The sequence below is a fragment of the Quercus lobata genome, chromosome 5, assembly GCF_001633185.2.
Source record: "Quercus lobata isolate SW786 chromosome 5, ValleyOak3.0 Primary Assembly, whole genome shotgun sequence".
Taxonomy (NCBI): Eukaryota; Viridiplantae; Streptophyta; class Magnoliopsida; order Fagales; family Fagaceae; genus Quercus; species Quercus lobata.
In genome coordinates this window covers 41,117,045-41,138,007 of record NC_044908.1, presented here as the reverse complement: position 1 = coordinate 41,138,007, position 20,963 = coordinate 41,117,045, and the positions used below count along the sequence as shown (strand labels likewise).

General features: G+C 33.9%; 2 protein-coding genes and 1 pseudogene across 2 annotated transcripts; 2 read left to right on the top strand and 1 right to left on the bottom strand.

Moving 5' to 3' along the window:
• LOC115990477 overlaps positions 1 to 20,963 on the bottom strand; it is a 39,249-nt pseudogene that overhangs the window by 1,678 nt on the left and 16,608 nt on the right.
• On the top strand, positions 9,695 to 20,952 carry LOC115989496 (endonuclease 4-like). The gene is made up of 10 exons (XM_031113185.1): positions 9,695 to 9,797; positions 9,896 to 10,011; positions 10,278 to 10,452; positions 11,001 to 11,111; positions 11,210 to 11,265; positions 12,191 to 12,274; positions 12,552 to 12,644; positions 15,350 to 15,417; positions 16,284 to 16,357; positions 20,574 to 20,952. The coding sequence occupies exons 2-10, from the start codon at positions 9,898 to 9,900 to the stop codon at positions 20,717 to 20,719; spliced, it is 921 nt and encodes a 306-aa protein (XP_030969045.1). The 5' UTR covers positions 9,695 to 9,797; positions 9,896 to 9,897; the 3' UTR covers positions 20,720 to 20,952.
• On the top strand, positions 13,637 to 15,313 carry LOC115989497. The gene has a single exon (XM_031113188.1). The coding sequence runs from the start codon at positions 13,731 to 13,733 to the stop codon at positions 14,202 to 14,204; it is 474 nt and encodes a 157-aa protein (XP_030969048.1). The 5' UTR covers positions 13,637 to 13,730; the 3' UTR covers positions 14,205 to 15,313.

The following is a 20,963-nucleotide window of genomic DNA, read 5'->3' as shown; positions in this document are numbered from 1 at the left end:
AGTAAGGGATGATCAGCTCAAAGCTCGTTGCACAAATGTGGGCTCTTGTTTCCATAATAAGAACCCTATATCATACTGCCACACAATTAGTACTTCCCTACTTAAAAATGGGGGCAAAGTCTGCAAAAGGATGAAAATAGGGTGTTATATTTGCATTTGGATAAGAAACAAATAAAAAATGAGTTAAAATAAGGTTTATGTCTGGCGACATGCGCATACAAGCCCATGTTTGCGTATGCAGACACTATGTACACATATGTAGGTTGGAAACCGCGTTCATAGAAACTCAAGAATAGATATGCGTACGCATGAATAAGCCCACGTACGCATAATGACGAGCCGCATACGCATGAATACAAGCCACGTACGCAGGCTCAAATCCACGTATGCATAAACACAGACAGAGAGTTGTTCTTCAATAGTTTCCAGCACGTTTTGATCAAAACTCATCCTAAACATGTTCCTACCCTTCCTAAGGTGTCAGGTTTTCATCTAAACCCATTCCACAGCAAAACCCAAGCATTTGCATGTCCAAAAATAGATTAAAACCGAAGATCAAAGAAGAATTGGAAAATGAGAAAAATTTAAAAAACTTATCGATCTAGTCCTTGCACCCTTTGAGAGATGATCTTGTGGCTTGTATGTCAACGAAGGGGACTCGTTTAGCCTCACCACTCCATTCCAATGCATGAGGTTGAAGGCATCACTAGGGAGCACGTAGGAAGTTTTCTTGGACTTGGGTGCCATGGATGAGATGAAAGAGTTTCAGATTAGAAATTTGAAAGAAGAATCAGATTGTGAGAAGAAGTGGGAGAGGAGTAAGGTTTTTGTAAAGAAAGAGGGAAGTGTGGAGTTAAAAAGGATATGAAGAGATGAGGAAGATGAAGATAATAAGAAGGAAAAAATAAACGGTTGGTGAACGTTGAAGAAAAATGAAGAGGCGAGAAGGCATCTAATGGCTAAACTACATGTAGTTTAGGCCCCCACTAAACTATGTGTAGTTTAGTATAAAAAAAAATTTAAAAAAAAAAATCATTTCTCCAAATATAAAATGGGGGTTTGGAATGGCTCTTAGATGATGTGAGATTCGTTCTAAACCTCAGTCTTTAATGCAGAAAAATTGTCTTAAATAGTTTCTGAAACCTTAGCTATGTGCATAGGTCCGTGTCTGCATACACATGCATTAGACCTGCATACGCAGGTTTGTGTATGCAGGCCGAATGTTTTCTTGGCTTTTATTTTCCAAAAATATATTTATTTACTCACAAAAAGTTATATTTTCCATTTTAACATTTCTCAAGTCAATTTGTAATTTGATCGGGCCCTAAAACAAACTTGGGCTTTAGAATTTCAGCATCATTGGGGAACAAGGGCCCGAGTCGTAAGGGGTATAAAATGCGATGTCTACAAATGCCCGCTTTTTTGATTCATGAGCTTTGCTAACGAAATCAAAAGAATAAAATATAAAACATTTTGTTTTCATGTACAACTCAAGCCTAACCCGCGCACACGACACATAATATGCATACGTGAGACGGGGTGCAACTCCACAGAGTCACGTGGGATTCATATGTCCGAATTCCCACCTTTGTTGCTCAGGAAACGAGCAATGACAAGCTCACTATCCCAGAACCTACTATGCCAATTGCAAGGAAAAGGCGAGTGACTCAATATCCTAGAGTCACTTAAAAAAGAAAAACAAACAAGGCCAACAACTACAACCATCAACCAACCAACCAACAAACAATGTGCTCTTACGAGCTTAAAAGGATACATCTCTATGGTGTCCATCTAGGGCTCTTGCCTTAAACTTCTCTGAGTGGCTTGCGCCTCTGGCTAATACTTGTCTTCTCCATCTCTATCTCTATCTGTTCTGATGAAGCTCTTGCCTCAGGGTGACCTTGGTCTCTGTCTCTATATCTACCTCTTCTATTGTGCCTGTATATTCAATTCACTTGGGATATGTGCACAAGTTTTGTATTCTTCTCTTCTAACTTGTATAGGTTTGTGCTTGCATATTCAATTCTCGTAGGATATGTGCACGAGTGGCCTTGGTGTTTCGACCCACGAGGGAGTCTTGGGTGAAGAATCAACTCGGGATGATGGAAGACTCACTGGGAGTATGATTTACTGAGGAATATGCAGGTGACTCACGAGGGAGTCTTCTTGGTATGTAGTTCATTGAGGATGGTAAATTGCTAAGAAGTTTGGTGGTGATTGTGACCCACGAGGAAGTCCTTGATAGTGGGTGGTCCACTAGGGAAGATTCTTCTTCTTCTTCATGGCTAATTGGGGAACTTGTGTTGATTCTACCTATGAGGGGGGTTTTATCAGCTCCATGGGGAAGTTTTTCTTCACAACTCACGAGGGGTTGCCTTTATGCCTTGGACTCGCGAGGGAGTCGCTCCATGTATTGTACTTTACTGGGGATGTGGTCGATGATATGAACTTATAGGGTAGTTTCCTTGGCAACTTCTGATCCGCTGAGCGATATTTTTGATGTTTTCGATCCATTGGGGATGCTCTAAGGGTCTTTGTGTCTTTTACCCAACTGAGGGTATTTCTGACATTTTTTATGCATTCTTGAATTTTCCTTTGCATTTCTTACCTTTCGGGAACCTACTAGGGATTTAACTGTATAAAGCCTTACATGTTATATTTCAAAGACACACTAAAAATCTTAAGGGAAAACCTAAGATTCACTAGAAATAGTTTCTAGTGAATCAAAGAGGGAGTTTTTCACAAAACATTCTCAAGTCAATTTTATTTCATTGAGACCTTTTCTGGTCTTGATCTCTCGAGTTTAAGATTACTAATCACTTTTGTATTTGATTGTGAATAGATTGACTAAAGGGAATGGTCAAAATCAAGCTTGAAAAGTTTCTTGTTTGAGGTATCGAGTTCTAAAATTTTTCTTTTCATTTTTTCATTTTGATAATGTTTTAATCTATTTTCTTGCTTTATTTATGTGTTAATATGTTTGGTAGTTTAGGTTTATATAGTTCTTATGTTTTAAAGCATGCTAGGTTGCTAGATTTGTTGTTTTGAAATTCTGTTCATTTTCTATGTTTCTAGGTTATGGTTTAGGGTGTGTTTGTGTGTGCATGCTTCCTACATGTGTAGGCAAGCTCCAAGTATGCGTACGCATACAACTGACCTGCGTACATAGGCCTATGTATGTGTACGCATACTTATGCCTAGAAACCCTAATCTAAGTTTTTTGCTTTTGTCTCTTCACTTCTTTTACATAATATGCTTTTGTTTTGACCTTCTTGTATGTTTTTGAGTCTCTGTTCCTCTGTTTTATTACATGCTTGCCTTTAACATGCAAGATTATGGTTTCTTTTATTTCTTGCTTTAATGCCATGAACATGCATTCATATGATCATGCATTGATGCCATAGGTTCTTTGATGCAGTAAGATAAGTGAGGTAAATCATACACTCACATGAACATGCATATGGGTTCACCTTGATGATGAGTATGAATATGCTTTGTTGAAGGATATGCTTTAGATGTTTTGGTGATATCATATGTTTGTTTAAACTTCGATATGCCTAAGTTTTTATCATATATACTTGCTGCCTCTCCTATGACTGTTTGTTTGCTTGCTCAGATGAGATGTGATGAGAAGCATGATAGATGAATGCTAGGGTTTGGGATGTGATGAGAAGCATGATAGATGTATGTTAGGTTTGGGATGAAATGCCATGTTGTATGCTTAGATGTATGCTAGTGTGTGCGTGCGTGCGAGTTTTATGGTGTAATATTAAACATGCCTTTAATAAGATTAAGATGTGGATACGTAACACCTTTCCAAAATTATACCTAAACTCCGAACCCATACTCTGGTAGTAAGATCAGTCCTTCCATGTACAGGCACTATATACATGGTTCCTAGACCATAAAACTAGGGGGCGACTCCTTCCCTTTTTCTCTGTCCCGAACCACTTGGCCAAGGCATACTCCTCAAAGAGAAGCGACATCGACCGCACATTGTACCCACACCTTAGTTGACATATGTCGAGCTCATCATTAGGGACGGGGACCAAAATTTATTAATGAGTACAAAATGAGGTGTCTATGAAGCCAAAGTTATTTTAACCCCATCTTTCTCGAAAGAATAAGTTGCTTGCTCACTCCCAAGTGCAGGAGATCGTAACAATATAGTTCTCAGAGTACTGAGGTCGAACCACAAGGAGCAGGATAGATTCAAAGACAATATAATTAAACAAAAATTTAGGTAAAGAAGAAAAATACTTTTACTTGGTGATTGTTAACAAGAATGATAATAAAAACTGATTTAAATCAATAATGTAAATACTAGAGTATCAGGGTGTTTCCCTATATCGATATGAAATTCTTTGTGATTTAAGAAAATATCTATTTCATAATTGATTGTTCTTATACAATTAAAAAATTATGATTCGGTTGAATTGAGACAATTCAAAAACGCATGATAACCTTGATTAATAATGCAGTTAGAAAAGTTTTCAGAAAAACCCATTCACTTTAAAACCTGATTTCTATTTGAAACTATTAGAAATTCATCTAAACAATAAGAAAAACATGATTGAACTTATTGAAAGCACGGAAGAACTAATATATCAAAAGAAATCTAATTGAACAATCAAATATGTTGTTGATAAAATCCTAGAAAGAATCACATTGAATTTTCATACTGTATAAAAGAAACATAACCCCTAGCCCTAGCAAAGAGTTTAGGCTGCCATTAGAGAAAGAAAAATACAAGATTTTCTCTGCCAAAATTCGTTCTCCTGCCTCCCTTCAAAACCCTAATGTCTAAGTGTCCAAAGAAAATAAAACTTTTACTATTTTAATTTCCGTCCAGGTTTACAGCAGTAACTTGTGAGTTAATTTCGGCCTTCAAAAATTGAGAATTGTGAAAAACTCAAAACTGGAAAGTTGTAGATATTTAAGTCACGGTTTCAACCCATCTGGCCTTGTATCAATTGGATTTTTGAGAAGGGAGATACGCCCAAAATACTGATCAGTGCTCAAATCAGATTTTTCCTTTTCAAATTCTGCCTCTTTGATTTCTTTCCTTATTTGAAGCTTCCAATCATGGTAGATGATCCAAGCACTCCAGCTGCACCTCCTTAAACATTTAAGTATGGTTCTTTAGCTCCACTTTAATTCTAGTTTGGCCTCCATTCTCTCACAAATTCCTGTAAACTTATCTTTCACATATGATTTCCTGAAAGTAGAAAATTACACACAATGAATAGCATCTTATTCAAGAAATTATGTAAAAATAAATAATTGGGACTAATGCAAATCATGGCTTAGTTATACAAATTAAGCATAGTAATAAGGAGATAACGCTCACATAAATATATAACAAGTATACATTTTAAGGCGTTATCATAAATATTTTTGAAAAATTATGACTAGTCTTCCTATCATACTACCATGGTCTACCAAGTAATAAATGACATGCATCCATGGGTATAACATCACAAATTATTGAATCATTATAATAATTCTTGCCAATAGAAAACTAAATTAAACACCTCTTATTTACTTTCACCTCATTGCCTTTGCGAAGCCATTGGAGTCTGCATGGTTGAGGATGATTTTCAGTTTCTAACTTCAACTTTTCCATTGTAGTTGTTGTAACAACATTCTCATTTCCACTATCATTGATAATGTCACAAACTTTTCCATGATAAGTGCATTTTGTGTGGAATATATTATTCCAAAGCCATTCATCTTCTGCATAGGTTACCTTGAGACTTCTTTGAACAACAAGTGACTTTCCTTGGTCGGCATAGATCACTTCCTTATTGTAATCAATAGGTTCATGAGAAACCAGTGTTGACTTATCTTCATCTTCTATTTCCACATCTCCCTCCACAAGAAAAACTATCTTGCGATTTGGACAATTAGAAGCTATATGTCCAAGGCCTTGACATTTAAAACATGTACGATCTGTACCAGAGGTGTTAGGATGATTAGAACCTGATGCAAATTAATTCTTTGGTGGTTGCTTGACAGTGGCTGTCTTTAGTAGTGCAATGACCTTCGTAATGGAACCACACCCTCAGTTAGAAACCCCCTCTTGATTTTAAGATCGAAAGCTACTACCACGCCTTTCATTTAGTTGCTTCTCCACTTTCATAGCAAGCTTGCAAACATCATTGTAAGTTCAACAAGGTTGTAGTTGGACCGCATCACTGAGTTCAACACGTAACCCACCAAGATAGCGGGCTATCATCTGCTCCTTTGGTTCTACAATGTCACATTGAATCATAAGAAGATCAAACTTTGATGCATACTCTTCCACAAAAATCTCTTTTTGTTTGAAATGATAAAATCTCATAAAAGCATCTTGCTTGAAGTAGTCAGGCAAGTTTTTTTTTTTTCTTAAGTTCTCTTTTCATCTTTTCCCAAGTCACATTATGATCTATTCCTTCCTGTTGTCGTTGCCTCTTGAGATGCTCCCACCAGATTATAGCACGTTTCCTCAACTTGATAGTAACAATCTTAACTTTGTGATTTTCTGGAACATCTTTGAAATCAAAGATTCGCTCAACAGTAGTTAGCCAATTAATGAAATCATCAAGTTGCATTTTCCCTTCAAATTTTGGAATATCCACCTTTATATCATAACCTCGTAGTAAGTTACTGAGATGACAAGGATGGGGTGGAGTGCTCCCACTGAAGGAATGACTAGGAGCATAGTGAAATGGGTTCTCCTCTTCATCATCACAAACAGCTTAGAATTCTAAATTATGATGTCTAAGACCTCACCCTTCATTCTCGTAAAACTCCAAATGCTCTTGGAGTTGCTGAAATTGTCTCCTTAAATCATCCATCGTGATGATCTTTCTCAGGTATCTCGCCATTATTCCCACGTCAATGATGTCAAGCCATTGAACCAAAGCTTTGATACCAACTAATACCGGATTTGTATGGGGTAACCCAAACTTAACCGATATGATAAATAGGGGAAGGCTGGATGAGCAATTTTATATTTTCTGGTTATATGGGATAGTAAAAATACTCAAGAACTAAAGTGATAGAGATAAGCTCACCACTAAAGTAAACCTAAAGGGATACAGATAACGCACCCCAAAAGAATTTAACTAAGGATACAGAACTTAATTAGCTCACCACTCAATGGGATATAGATTAACAACACCCAAGAGACATAGAAACTGATATTCGCCACCCAAAGGAATCCACACAAGGGATAAGAGTTAATTTAGAAGAAATCCATCTTCTGAAATACAAAAGGTTTTTAATTTGAAAAATAAACTTTGATATTTATTTGATTTAGTCAAAAGGCTTAAATAGAGTTTCAAACAGCCCTTAAGCATAGGAAAATGAAAATAATGATTTAAACATCCACTTAACCTGACCAAAGTCAAATATGACTCTTTGGGAACTAGAAATACAATAAAATACTCATCTGCCTAGGAGAAATAAAACATAAAGTCTGATACATCCTAGGAGACACTAATTAAAGACTATTTAACCTCTTTATTAATAATAATAATAATAATAATAATAATAATAATAATAATAATAATAATAATAATAAAAGTTCAAAATAATGGGTTGATCTTCAAGGAAAGCCTTTGGGCCGGACTAACATCAGATTGGTCTTGTTAGATCTTGGGATGCTTCGGTGTCAACTTCATACGTACAAAATTATTTAAATTCTTCTAGTGATAGTATTCGTTCAATGTGCAGAGTTTTCAACATCATTTAAAAATTGTGTACTTTGAACGTACAAAATTATGTAAATTCTTTCAGTAACATTGTTCGTTCAATGTGCAGTATATTCAACATTCTCTAAAAAATTGTGTACATTAAAAGTGGAATTTTGAGCATTCTTCAAAAAATCACAGACTTCGAAAGTGTAAAATTATGTAAATTCTTCGATTAATAATGTTTGTTCAATGTGCAAAATTTTCATAATTCTCTTAACATTTATGTACGTTGAACGAGCGGAATTTCAAGTATTCAAAAAATAGAGTACTTCAAACGTACAAAATTTTGTAAACTCTTCAAGTGATAGTGTTCCTTAAATGCATGGAATATTAAACATCATTTAAAAATTGTGTATGTCGAATGTGCGAAACATTGAGTGTTCTTCAAAAAATTGCATATTTTGAATGTACAAAATTATATAAATTCCACGAGTAATAGTGTTTGTTCAATGCGTAGAATATTCTACATTCTTTAATGTTGAATGTGCAAAATTTTGAGTATTCTTCGAAAAATAACATACTTAGAATGAATGAAATTATGTAAATTCTTTGAGTAATAGTGTTTGTTCAATGCGCAGAATAATCAACATTCTCTGAAAAATTTTGTACGTCAAACATGCAGAATTTTGATTGTTCTTTGAAAAATTGCGTACTTCAAATAAACAAAATTTTGCAAACTCTTCGAGTAATAGTGTTCATTCAGTGCACATAATATTCAACATTCTCTAAAAAGTTGTGTACGTCAAACATGCAGAATTCTATACATTCTTCATAAAATTTTGTAATTTGAAAGTGTCGAATCATGTAAATTCTTAGAGAAATAGTGTTCATTTAGTGCGCAAAATAGTTATCATTCTCTATAAAATTGTGTAGAACATGCGAAATTTTGGGCATTCTTTGAAAAATTGCGTCATTTATTTTGTTTAGGTGTTTTTTGCCCTTTTTTTGTGTGGTTTTTGGGGGTATTTTAGTTATTTAAGAGGTTTTGGGGGTACTTTGGGTATTTTCAAAGGTTTCATTGGTATTTTTGTTCATTTTTTGGTTTCAGAGATATTTTGGTTATTTAGGAGGTTTTAGGGGTATTTTTAGTTGTTTTATGGCTTTTTGCCCATTTTAGAGGTTTAAGGGGTTATTTTTGTTATTTAAAGGTTTACTAGGGTATATTTGGTATTTTAGAGGTTTCGTGAGTATTTTTGGTATTTTTAAATTTTTGGGGTTTTTTTGCCCATTTTTGAGGTTTGGGAGTATTTTGGGTTACTTTAGAGGTTTTAGGGTATCTTGGCCATTTTAGAAGTTTTCGGGGTATTTTGATTATTTTGGTCGTTTTAGATGTTTCAAGGGTATTTTGATTATTTTAGAGGCTTTGAGGGGTATCTTGGATATTTTAAGGTTTCATGAGTAGTTTTTGTCATTTTAGAAGTTTTCGAGGAATGTTACCCATTATAGGTTGTTAAATTACTGATTGTCCTAAAAGTTTAAGTTATTAGGAAATGATAAATTTAATCACTTAACCATAATTTCAACACTCCTCACTTGTGGGTTTAAATTTCCTCTTAATAAGTGGGGACCTAACAAGTGAGAATTTAACATTTTAAATAGGAGGCATAGTAAAAACAGGAATTGAACTAGGATCTCCTGTTCTAATACTATGTTAAATTAACGATAGCCTTAAAAGTTTAAGTTATTAGGAAATAATGAATTTAATTACTTAACCATAATTTTATCAGAGGTTTTGGAGGTTATTTTGATTATTTTAGATGTTTTGGAGTGTTTTTTTATTTTTTATTTTTTATTTTTAGTGTAGTTTAAAGGTTTTGTAGGCATTACATGATAAAGTTTAACTTAAGTATATAAAGTCAAGCATTTTTAATAGCTTAGAAAGGGGGAAAAAAAAAAAAATCTTTTTAATAAAATAGGGATGGAAAACATACTTTTTTTTTTTTTTTTGAGAATCTTAGGAATGAAAAGCAGAGTTTTGGGAACTTACGCACTCATAAGAATACGATACATTTCGGTAATTTTATGATCCAAATATCCATTATCTTCAATTGGCGAGCTGTATGCGATTTCTTTGCCTCATTATATATATATATACACGTACTAAATCTTTTGTTTATTTGTTGTTGTTGTTTACTTGCTATTGTTATTGTTGGTAGATATGGGCGGGTCTGAGCTAGTGTGGGTTGGGAGGTCACTGGGTTTTCTACTATTGATACCAGGAATTCTGGGTTGGGGAAAGGAAGGCCACTATGCAATTTGTAAAATAGCTGAGGTAAGTATATATGCATAGACTGTTTATTTTTAATTTTAGATGATTTTGGCATTAACATGTTTATGTGAAAAACCAGAGAAAGAAGAAATTTGTGAAGATGAGGTTGTAATTATTAGCCTTAGGAAGCAAACGATCAAACCCGCATAATATATATCTATATTTCACCATCTCATCAACGTATTTGCATTGTTTGTGGGTCTGCCCTAGCTATAATTTTTGTAGAGTAGAAATTTGATGAGGGGTGCACTTGATTTGTGGTGTTTCAGGGATATCTAACTGAAGACGCTGTAGCTGCTGTGAAAGAATTGCTTCCAGAGTCTGCTGGAGGTAATCTTGCGGCTGTTTGCTCCTGGCCTGATGAGATTCGCTTTCGTCTGCGATGGAGTAGTGCTTTACATTATATTGATACACCAGATTTTAAGTGTAATTATGAGTACTGCAGTAAGTTTACTTACTTTTTGTGGTTCAAAGATGCTGTTTTCTATGTTGTTATGTTCAGGCTATTCTAGATTATATGAGCTTAAGCTTTACATTATGGAGGCATATGTAAGACTGTCTCAATATCATTGGCTATATTACTTTTATGGTCTAAACAGTTAATTGATGATTTCTTTTGTTATGGTCTATACTCCATATGTTCAATATGTTGTTTGTATTTATGCACAAAACTGATAGGATCATGTGGGGGGGTGTTTAAAAAAAAATCTTATGAAATCTACAGATATTTCTGCAATTTGAAGCACGAAGTCATTCCAGTATCAGCTCTCAAGCCACTTAGGCTTTGTATGTTGCCACAGAAAAGTAAATTATGTGCAGAAGTTCCTTGATGTGTTTGTACATATGATGGTTATTGAAGTATATCATGTCACCAGAGAAAATAAGGGACAACATATCCTTCTGTGCTATATATTCTAATCTACTTTTGCACTGTCATGATTATTTTCTTTAACATAAATTCCAAATGAAATTGCTCTATGATTTTTATATAGGAGACTGTCATGACTCTGCTGGACATAAAGATAGATGTGTAACTGGAGCAATTTACAACTACACAATGCAACTTGCATCAGCTTACCAGAATACCAATTTAAAATTGCATTGTAAACGCTCTATATCTATGTCACTAGAATCAATTGTTGCACATGATATAAAATGATAGTTCCAAGAACTTCAATTCTCTTCCTTTTGTCAATCACAGACAATTTAACGGAGGCACTTATGTTCTTATCACATTTCATGGGAGATGTCCATCAGGTTTGTTCTTTCTACTGGCAGCTCAAAAACTTAAAAGCAGTTTGAAGATACAAACTATGCCAGCAAACTAATTGAATCTGTAATGAACAGTAGAAATTTATTTTCTCACGTTCTGTGCTTGTCAAACTCTCTCTCTCTCTCTCTCTCTCTCTCTCTCTATATATATATATATATTTTTTTTTTTTCATTTACAAATAATTTACTACAGCTTACAGTGGAATTTCATGTATGGCCACTTCTAGCTGACTGGATTTCTCAATCAGAAAGAGAGTTTTATCAGAAGAATGTTCTAAATGTTTTAATGGAAATCACCATTCAGATGGTGTGTCTCAGAGGTTTACGAGATTTGTGTGTAAAATGGAACAAACAATAGTCATATTTGTGAAAACCATCTGAGTGGTATTTAGAGTGGCAACAATTATTTTAGCCTAAAGTACCATTGTTATGTTTGTTTGTTTTTTTTTTTTTTTTTTTTTTTTTTTTTTTTTTTTTTTTTTTTCACCTTAATAAGGTGGGTTTAGCTTCAAGGGGTGGAGCAGGGGGAAGTCTCAAACAAGTGACTTTCATTTCATGACATATGGTCCTTAGCTTAGTGTGTGAACCCTAGTTTAAATTTAGCGTAAGTTATTCAGTAATTTTTTTTTTTTTTTTGGTCTTGCTTGTATAGTACCATAAGTCTATCCGTTACAATCAATGTCAATGTAATGGTGTTTCTATGATAATCATGATTAAGAACAGTGTATATTATATGAAGAATGGCTGCAGAATATGATATCACAACTAATTGTGCGCATCTACCATAGTGAGCAGCCACTGGATTTAACTGCTAGTTTCTCTGGGTTTAAGCTAAATTTTCTGTAAAGATTTTGTGCTGAGGAATATAATATATTCTCATGTCATCTAACTTCCTGCTTTCTGATGGAAGCCCCTACATGTTGGTTTCACTGGAGATGAAGGTGGGAACACAATAGTAGTGCGATGGTTCCGTCGGAAATCAAATCTCCACCACGTAAGTCTTAGTAGTCCACCAATTGTGTACCATTTTACATCTTTTTCTGCTTTTACTTGATAACCATTGACAATGTATTGGACAAAGAAATATGTATAAAATTTGACTAATATGCATAGGTTAGAATTTTATGCTCTAAGGATAGCAGTTTGCATACAACAGATAGCAAACTGAATAAATGTTGCAACCTGGATAATGTCTGTGCATGCATGCACTTTTCTTTTCTATCGATTATTCTAGTCAATAATATTATTCAATAAAATTGGTTTTGTTCCAGGTATGGGATGACATGATCATTGATTCTGCTCTAAAGACATTCTATTATTCAGATCTTGAAATCATGATTAAAGCCATTCAAAGGAACATTACAGTATGCTTTTCCTTTTCCTTTTTACATGCAATTTTGAATGCAACTGATGGAGTAATGGAAGATTAATATGCTATTACTTTGCAAATTCGCCTATTCAAAAATTATTTTATTGGGTCCTCATGTGAAGTCCAATTGAGGTGAAAGACGATATATTGAGGGTCAAATCTGTAATTTCTGCAAATTAAGGGTAATTTGGTAATTTGGTCGAGTCTAGAATCTTCTAAGGTATTCTAAGTATCTTAGGTTTAATTACTTTAGGTCCTAGTATTTATTGGGTTTTATTAGTAGTTCTAATACTAGTAGGAATCCTATAGTACTAGTACAAGTAAAAGTCTTTATATATATTGTGTATTCAAAGAAAAGAGAATGAGTTCGATTAATAAAATTGAGCGTTTTGAGCAATAGGCATGTTGGCCTTTGTTGTTTCTTTCTTTTCTTTTTTTCTAAGGTTACTGTTTATGAGTATGGTTCACACAACCCCTAACAGCCCTAACTTCTCTCTACTTCTTCTTCTTTCCTAACCTTAAACCCACCGCAACTAAACATAGACAACTCCCTAATTTTTCCTACATCAAATTGGTATTAGAGCAAAATCCTATCACAAGTCTTTTGCCAAAATCTTCTTCAAGCGCTTGACAAAACTTATCATCTAGGATCATGTTGATGCGCAAAGATGGTGATCTCAAGGAAGATGGATCTCTTCTCTCAATTTTTAGGTGTATTCAAGTTATACCCAAGCAAGAGGAGGATTGGAAGTTTACTTCAATATTTAGGACCATGGTGCTTTGTGAAACTAAAAGTCGAATGCTTATTATTGATGGTGGTCGTGAGATAATGTTGTTTCTGAAGCTACTGTTGAGAGGTTGAAGCTACCAATAGAACCACATCCAAAACCATACAAGGTAGCATGGATAAATAGCACATTTATTCTGGTAATGAAACGATGCTTGGTTTCTATTTTTCTTGGGCAATATAATGATTCTATATGGTGTGATGTTCTTCCTATGATAGTGACTCATATTTTATTAGCGTGCCCTTGGCTTTTGAGATGTGTATCATATTGAAAAGGACAATACATATAAATTTATGTTCAATAATGCACAAATTGTGTTAAAGTCTATGAGTGCAAAACTACTAGAACAGCTAAGGAAAAAACAAAAGGTCAGGCCTAAGGATGCTACTGAAACTCCAAAACAAAGAGCTATAGTGCCACTAAAGGGAGTTGGAGAGCTGGAGCAAGATGAGAATAAGTTTGATCATGGGAAAGTTGATGCCAAGGAAGATAATGGTGTTCTTGCAATGGAGATCACAAAGGAGCAAGGCGAGCATAAAATTGATCATGTAAAAATCAAGATGAAGAAAGATGTTGATGTTACTACCAGAGATCAATTCAAGAAGGATTTCAAGTTGAATAATCCTTTGGTTGTTGATTTAATCATTCCAAACGAATTTAATGATACAAGGGGAAATAAAGATTTTTCATTCTTGATGCTTCCAAAGGTGATTGAAGAATTGGTGCAAGTTTCAAGTTTGAAGGTTCTTATACTTAAAACACTTTAAACCCAAGGTCAAGTTTCTTCCAACTAGAGGAGTATGATGGAGTCAGGGAAGATTAATATGCTATTACTTTGCAAATTTACCTGTACAAGAATTATTTTATTGGGTCCTTGTGTGAAGTCCAATCGAAGTGAAAGACATTATATTGAGGGGCAAATCTATAATTTCTTCAATTCCTTCGAATTAAGGGTATTTTGGTAATTAGTTGAGTCTAGAATCTTCTAAGGTATTCTAAGTACCTTAGGTTTAATTACTTTGGGTCCAAGTTAGTATTTATTAGGGTTTCTTAGTAGTCCTAATACTAGTAGGAATCCTATACTAACTACTAGCAAGAGTCTCAATGTATTCAAAAAAAAGAGAATGAGTTGATTAATAAAATTGAGTGTTTTGAGCAATAGGCACATTGGCCTTTGTTGTTTCTTTCTCCTTCTCTTTTTTTCTCTTTTTCTCTTATTTTTTTTTAGGTTACTATTCACGGGTACTGTTCACACAGCCCCTAAACAGCCCTAACTTCTCTCTAATTCTTCATCTTTCCTAACCTTAAACACACCACAACAAAACATAGATTTGTCTACATCAGCAACAGTTAAATACATCAGACGGCACAATTGACTCCAAAGTTAGACCACCTGATGTGAAGACGGTTTCCTTCAGGCAATACATGCATGGACATCTTTGCTAGCACAATCGCCTAAAACTCTTAGCCTGCACTTTGAATCTCTTTGTTGAATTAATTCTTGTGCATTATATGCAGTAAGCATGAGCACTATACTATTCCAAAACCAATGCTAAATAAAACATTCAATGGCACATACATTCAAGATTTATCAGTAACAGGAACTGCTGTCTCACCAAAAAAGAAAGCATAAATGCAGGATACCCAAAAGACAGATTTATTAGGTTATTTCATGTAATGTAATTTAGAAAGGCAGTCAGAAAATAAAAACTATATGTTGATATTTTAATATCATTTCTTTTTCATCATAATTTTCGTTTGTTATGGATTTGTGTCTGCTAACAGCCTTAACGTGAGTGTGCTCTGTGAATGCCTGTGCAGCAGAATGACACTTACCAATGCTTTTTTTTTTTTTTTTTTTTTTTTTTTTTTTTTTTTTTTTTAAATTTTTTAATTCCTTTCTTGTCTATAGAATGGTTGGTCTGATGAGCTATCATTATGGGAAAACTGCTCACATAATGACACAGTTTGTCCGAACCCGTAAGTAAATGCCCATACTCCTTTCCTGTTCCTTGGATTCTTTGTATTTATGTAGTTCTGTTTGTGATAATGGCTTTGAGATCTTTAATAACGTACAGGATTTATAAGCACATTCACAGATAATATACTGGAGTAACATAAATACCAATGATGCGGAACTGCTACTTCCCTCATTGAGCCTTATTCACAAATAAATGTTACCTGTGCCTAGTAATTTACTCATTCACCATTTGGTTGGATTCCTGTGAAGAGGAAAAAAGAATTATATATATATATATATATATATATATATATATGGTACACAATGCGGGAGAAGAAGGGAAATGAAATAAATCTATATTTGGTTGTGGTAAATTAATGAATGGAATAGTATACCAGGTTCTAATATTTTCCATTAATAGTAAGAAAAAGGGCGGGGTGGGATACCAGTAAAAAATTATATATATATATATATATATACAGTACACAATGCGGGAGAAGAAGGGAAATGAAATAAATCTATATTTGGTTGTGGTAAATTAATGAATGGAATGGTATACCAGGGTCTAATATTTTCCATTAATAGTAAGAAAAAGGGTGGGGTGGGATACCAGTAAAAAGGACAATATCAATATGAATAACTCAACATGGGATGAATTGTAATAAATAAGCTATGGCTTCAAAACTAAGGGATGATGTGGCTTGCTTTGTTTAAAATTTTTTCTTAAATAATAATAAATAATATATATATAAAATCAAATTTGATTGACAACGCTTGTATAGTTTTTTTTTTTCACTTCAGATAGAAGAAAAGAAATTAAATTTAGTTTTGTCTTCTAAGGAATTAATACACTTGATCAGGACCAGGTTGCTTTAAATTTTTTCAGGTATGCTTCTGAAAGCATTAGTTTGGCGTGCAAGTTTGCATACAAGAATGCCACGCCAGGAAGCACTCTGGGAGGTATTTTCTCTTTCAATTGATCTTTTACAGTTCATCTCTTTTGACTTTTGGTATATAAAATAATTAAAAGTTGGACTTCTTAGTTTTAAGGGACATAATTAAGCCAGCAATAAACTGTATATATCTTGCCTGGTATTAACCCCACTGAAAAAATCGTTGCCAAAATTATAGTCCCCGAAAGTAGGGATGGTAATTTTTATCCATATCTATGAACCTACCCATTACCCATCTTATTTGGATAAGTCTTAACCCAACCCATTTGAATATTTGGGTTAAATGGGTAAAGACCCATTTGGTTATTTAATTTGATGGATCTAAATGGATAATCCCACTAATACCAACTAAACCCATCTAAAATTTAAATAAACAACATAAAATCTAAATTTTTAGAAAATGACTAAAATACCCCTGAAACTTCAAAAATGACCAAAATACTACTAAAATCCAAAAAATAACCAAAATACTCCCGAAACCTAAAAATGACCAAAATACCCCCGAAACCTAAAAAATGACCAAAATACCCCTCAAAACCTAAAAATGACCAAAATACCCCCAAAAATATCCCTGAAATCCAAAAAATGACCAAAATACCCCCAAAACCCAACAAATGACCAAAATACCCCCCGAAACCTAAAAATTACCAAAATACCCCCAAAATCCAAAAAATTACCAAAATACCTTTGAAACCCAAAAAATGACCAAAATACCCCTAAAACCTAAAAATTAATAAAATACCACCAAAACCCAAAAAATGACCAAAATACCCCTGAAACCTAAAAATACCCACTAAACCCATCTAAAATTTAAATAAACAACATAAAATATAAATTTCTAGAAAATGACTAAAATACCCTTGAAACTTAAAAAATGACCAAAATACTACTAAAATCCAAAAAATGACCAAAATACCCCTAAAACCCAAAAAATGACCAAAATACCCCCCCAAAACCTAAAAATGACCAAAATACCCCCAAAACCAAGAAAATGACCAAAATATCCCTAAAACCCAAAAAATGACCAAAATACACCCAAAACTCGACAAATGACCAAAATAACCCCCTGAAACCTAAAAATTACCAAAATACCTCCAAAATCCAAAAAATGACCAAAATACCCCTAAAACCTAAAAATTATTAAAATACCACCAAAACCCAAAAAATGACCAAAATACCCCTAAAACCCAAAAAATGACCAAAATACTCCCAAAACCCAAAAAATGACCAAAATACCTCTGAAACCCAAAAAATGACCAAAATACCCCTAAAACCTAAAAATGACCAAAATACCTCCAAAACCCAAAAAATGACAAAAATACCCACGAAACCCAAAAAATGACAAAATACCCCCAAAACCCACGAAATGACCAAAATACCTCCAAAATCTCTAAAATGAGTAAAATACCCCCCAAAACCTCTCAAATGTCCAAAATATCCCAAAAACTGACCAAAATACCCTCAAAACCCAAAAAATGACCAAAATGCTTCCTAAACCTAAAAAATGACCAAAATACCCCCTAAACCTTAAAAATGACCGAAATACCTTTGAAACCTTAAAATTACCAAAAATACCCCCGAAACCTAAAAAATAACCAAAATACCTCTGAAACCTGTAAAATGATTAAAATACTCCAAGACCTAAAAAGTGACTATAATAACCCCAAAACCTAAAACAATGACCAAAATATCCCAAAAACCTAAAAAAAAATGACCAAAATACCCCAAAAACCTAAAAAAAATGACCAAAATGCCTCCAAAACCTAACAATTACCAAAATACACCCTAAACCTAAAAAATTACCAAAATACTCCCTAAACCTACAAAATTACCAAAATACTCCATGAACCTAAAAAATGACCGAAATACCTCTAAAACCTAAAAAATAACTGAACTACCCCAAAAACCTAAAAAAATTACCAAAATACCCTGAAACCTAAAAAATGATCGAAATACCCCAAAAAACCTTTAAAAAATGACCAAAATAACCCCAAAACCTAAAAAAAAAATGATCTATAAAAACCCCTGAAACCCAAATTATAACCAAAATGCCCCTAAACATGTAAGATGACTAAAATACACCTGAAACATCTAAAATTACCGAAATAGAGGTTTCAGGGTATTTTGGATGTTTCAAGGATATTTTTGACAAATTAAAGGTTCTAAGAGTCTTTCATTCATTTTATAGGTTTTGAGGGAATTTCGGTAATTTTTTAGGTTCCGGGGTTATTTTGATCATCTTTTAGATTCTAAGGGTATTTTAGCCATTTTTTAGGTTACAGGGGCATTTCTGTCATCTTTTAGTTTTAGGGTTATTTCGGTAAATTTCTAGGGTTCAGAAGTATTTTGGTAATTTTTAGGTTTTGGGGTATTTCGGTAATTTTTTAGGTTTCGGTGGTATTTTGGTCATTTTTAGGTTTCAAGGGTATTTCGATCATTTTTTGGGTTTCAAGGGTATTTGGTATTTTTTGAGTTTCGGGGGTATTTTGGTAATTTTTTGGGTTTCGAGGGTATTTTGGTAATTTTTAGGTTTTGGGGGGTATTTTGGTCGGTTTTTGGGTTTCGGGGGTATTTTGGCCATTTTTTATGTTTCGGGATATTTTGGTCATTTTTTGGGTTTTGGAAGTATTTTGGTCATTTTTAGGTTTCGGGGGTATTTTGGTAATTTTTGGGTTTCAAAGGTATTTTGGTAATTTTTAGGTTTTGAGGGTATTATGGTCATTTTTTTGGGTTTTGGGGATACTTTGGTCATTTTTTGGGTTTCGGAGGTATTTTGGTCATTTTTAGGTTTTGATGGTATTTTGGTCATTTTTTTGGGTTTTGAGGGTATTTTGGTCATTTTTTTGGGTTTTGGGGGTATTTTGGTCATTTTTAGGTTTTGGAGGTATTTTGGTCATTTTTTAGGTTTTGGGGGGTATTTTGGTCATTTTTAGGTTTCGGAGGTATTTTGGTAATTTTTTGAGTTTTGAGGGTATTTTGGTAATTTTTTGGATTTTAGGGGGTATTTTGGTCATTTTAGTGGTTTTTAAGCATATTCGGTGATTTTAGAGATATCAGGGGTATTTTGGTCATTTTAGAGGTTTCATGGGTATTTTGCTAATTTTAGAGATTTTAGGGATAATTTTGGATGTCTAAGGGTATATTGGTAATTTTGGAAGATTAGGGGTATTTGCATCATTTTAGGTATTTATGGGTATTTTGGAGGTCAATAGGGTATTCAAGTAGTTTTAGAGGTATTTAGGTCATATTGGGTTAAATTGGTGAGTTACTAATTAAATGGGTTGAGTTGGTAATGGATAATTAATTTATATATAAACGGGTCATAAATGGATAAATGGGTAATTATACACCCAACCCATTTATGACCCAACCCGTCCATTTGCCACCCCTACCTGAAAGTTATGTGAGGATTAATTGTTTTAATTTATGAAAGAAATGGAAGTATGGAACCCTAATTTTAGCTTCTCTCTTCAGTCTTCACCTTGCTTTCATTTCCTCTGTGTCTTGTGTGTTATAATTATTGTTTGGTAGAATAGTCCTTAATTTTTTTGCCCAATGATGTACACCAAAATTTTATTGAGCGGTTTGGCATGGTTTTTTGATTCATTATCAGCCCTTTACTCAACACCACTTTTCACTACCGTCACAACCACAACCACATATAATTTATGCAAGTTGAAATTATTTAAGTAAAAAAAAGGATATATATAAACATGCATAAAAATAAAATAAAGAATCTAAGCTGTAGAGATACATAGGTATCCAGATCAATGCAAGAGAAAAACTTCAATAAAATGAATATGGCTCTATTCCTTGTGTACAGGCTAGACTATTTTTTACATATACGTTCAGGTCGTCCCCCCCTCTTAATACCAGTGGCAAACAACATTGAATGTGGTTGTTTGAAAAGAGCATACAATTACATTATTATTATTATTATTATTGGACTTTTAATCACAGAAAAGATTATTTCATAAAAGAATAAAATAAAAATAAAAAGAAGAAGAAGAAGATTGGAAGCATCCAATTGAAATGCCTGGTGGCCAACCCTTTTATTTTTATTAATTGTTGCACACGGCCAGCACTAAATTAAGTTGGTGTGAAATGATAAAAAAAAGCTATGGTGTACACATCATTGCTTCCCCTACCTAACCATCCATCTGAGGTTGATTACGTAATTACCATTTCTGTCTGTGTCTCACAGTTCCTTGTTTGTGTTGTAGATGATTATTTTCTTTCAAGGCTGCCAATTGTGGAGAAGAGGCTAGCCCAAGGTGGGGTCAGACTAGCTGCTACACTCAACCGTATCTTCACTCCTCAATTGCAAATTGATGATGATAGACTACTAGAGTGGGCGAATGCCATCTAATATTATAGTAGTTGTTGCTGAGACGACATCACGAGTCATGATGCAAATTAATTAATTATCATTTTTAAGCTTCTCTCAACGATGATGCCCTTCTACATACCAGAATATGCCCCGACCTTGCTTTAAATTGTGGCAGACTCGCCGTTGGGATTGGGGCGGCTACTTTAAATAGTGGCAATTATAAACTTGTACTCAATGATTAACTTGTATATATAACTCATTCTCTTGTTTCATCTTTTTTGTG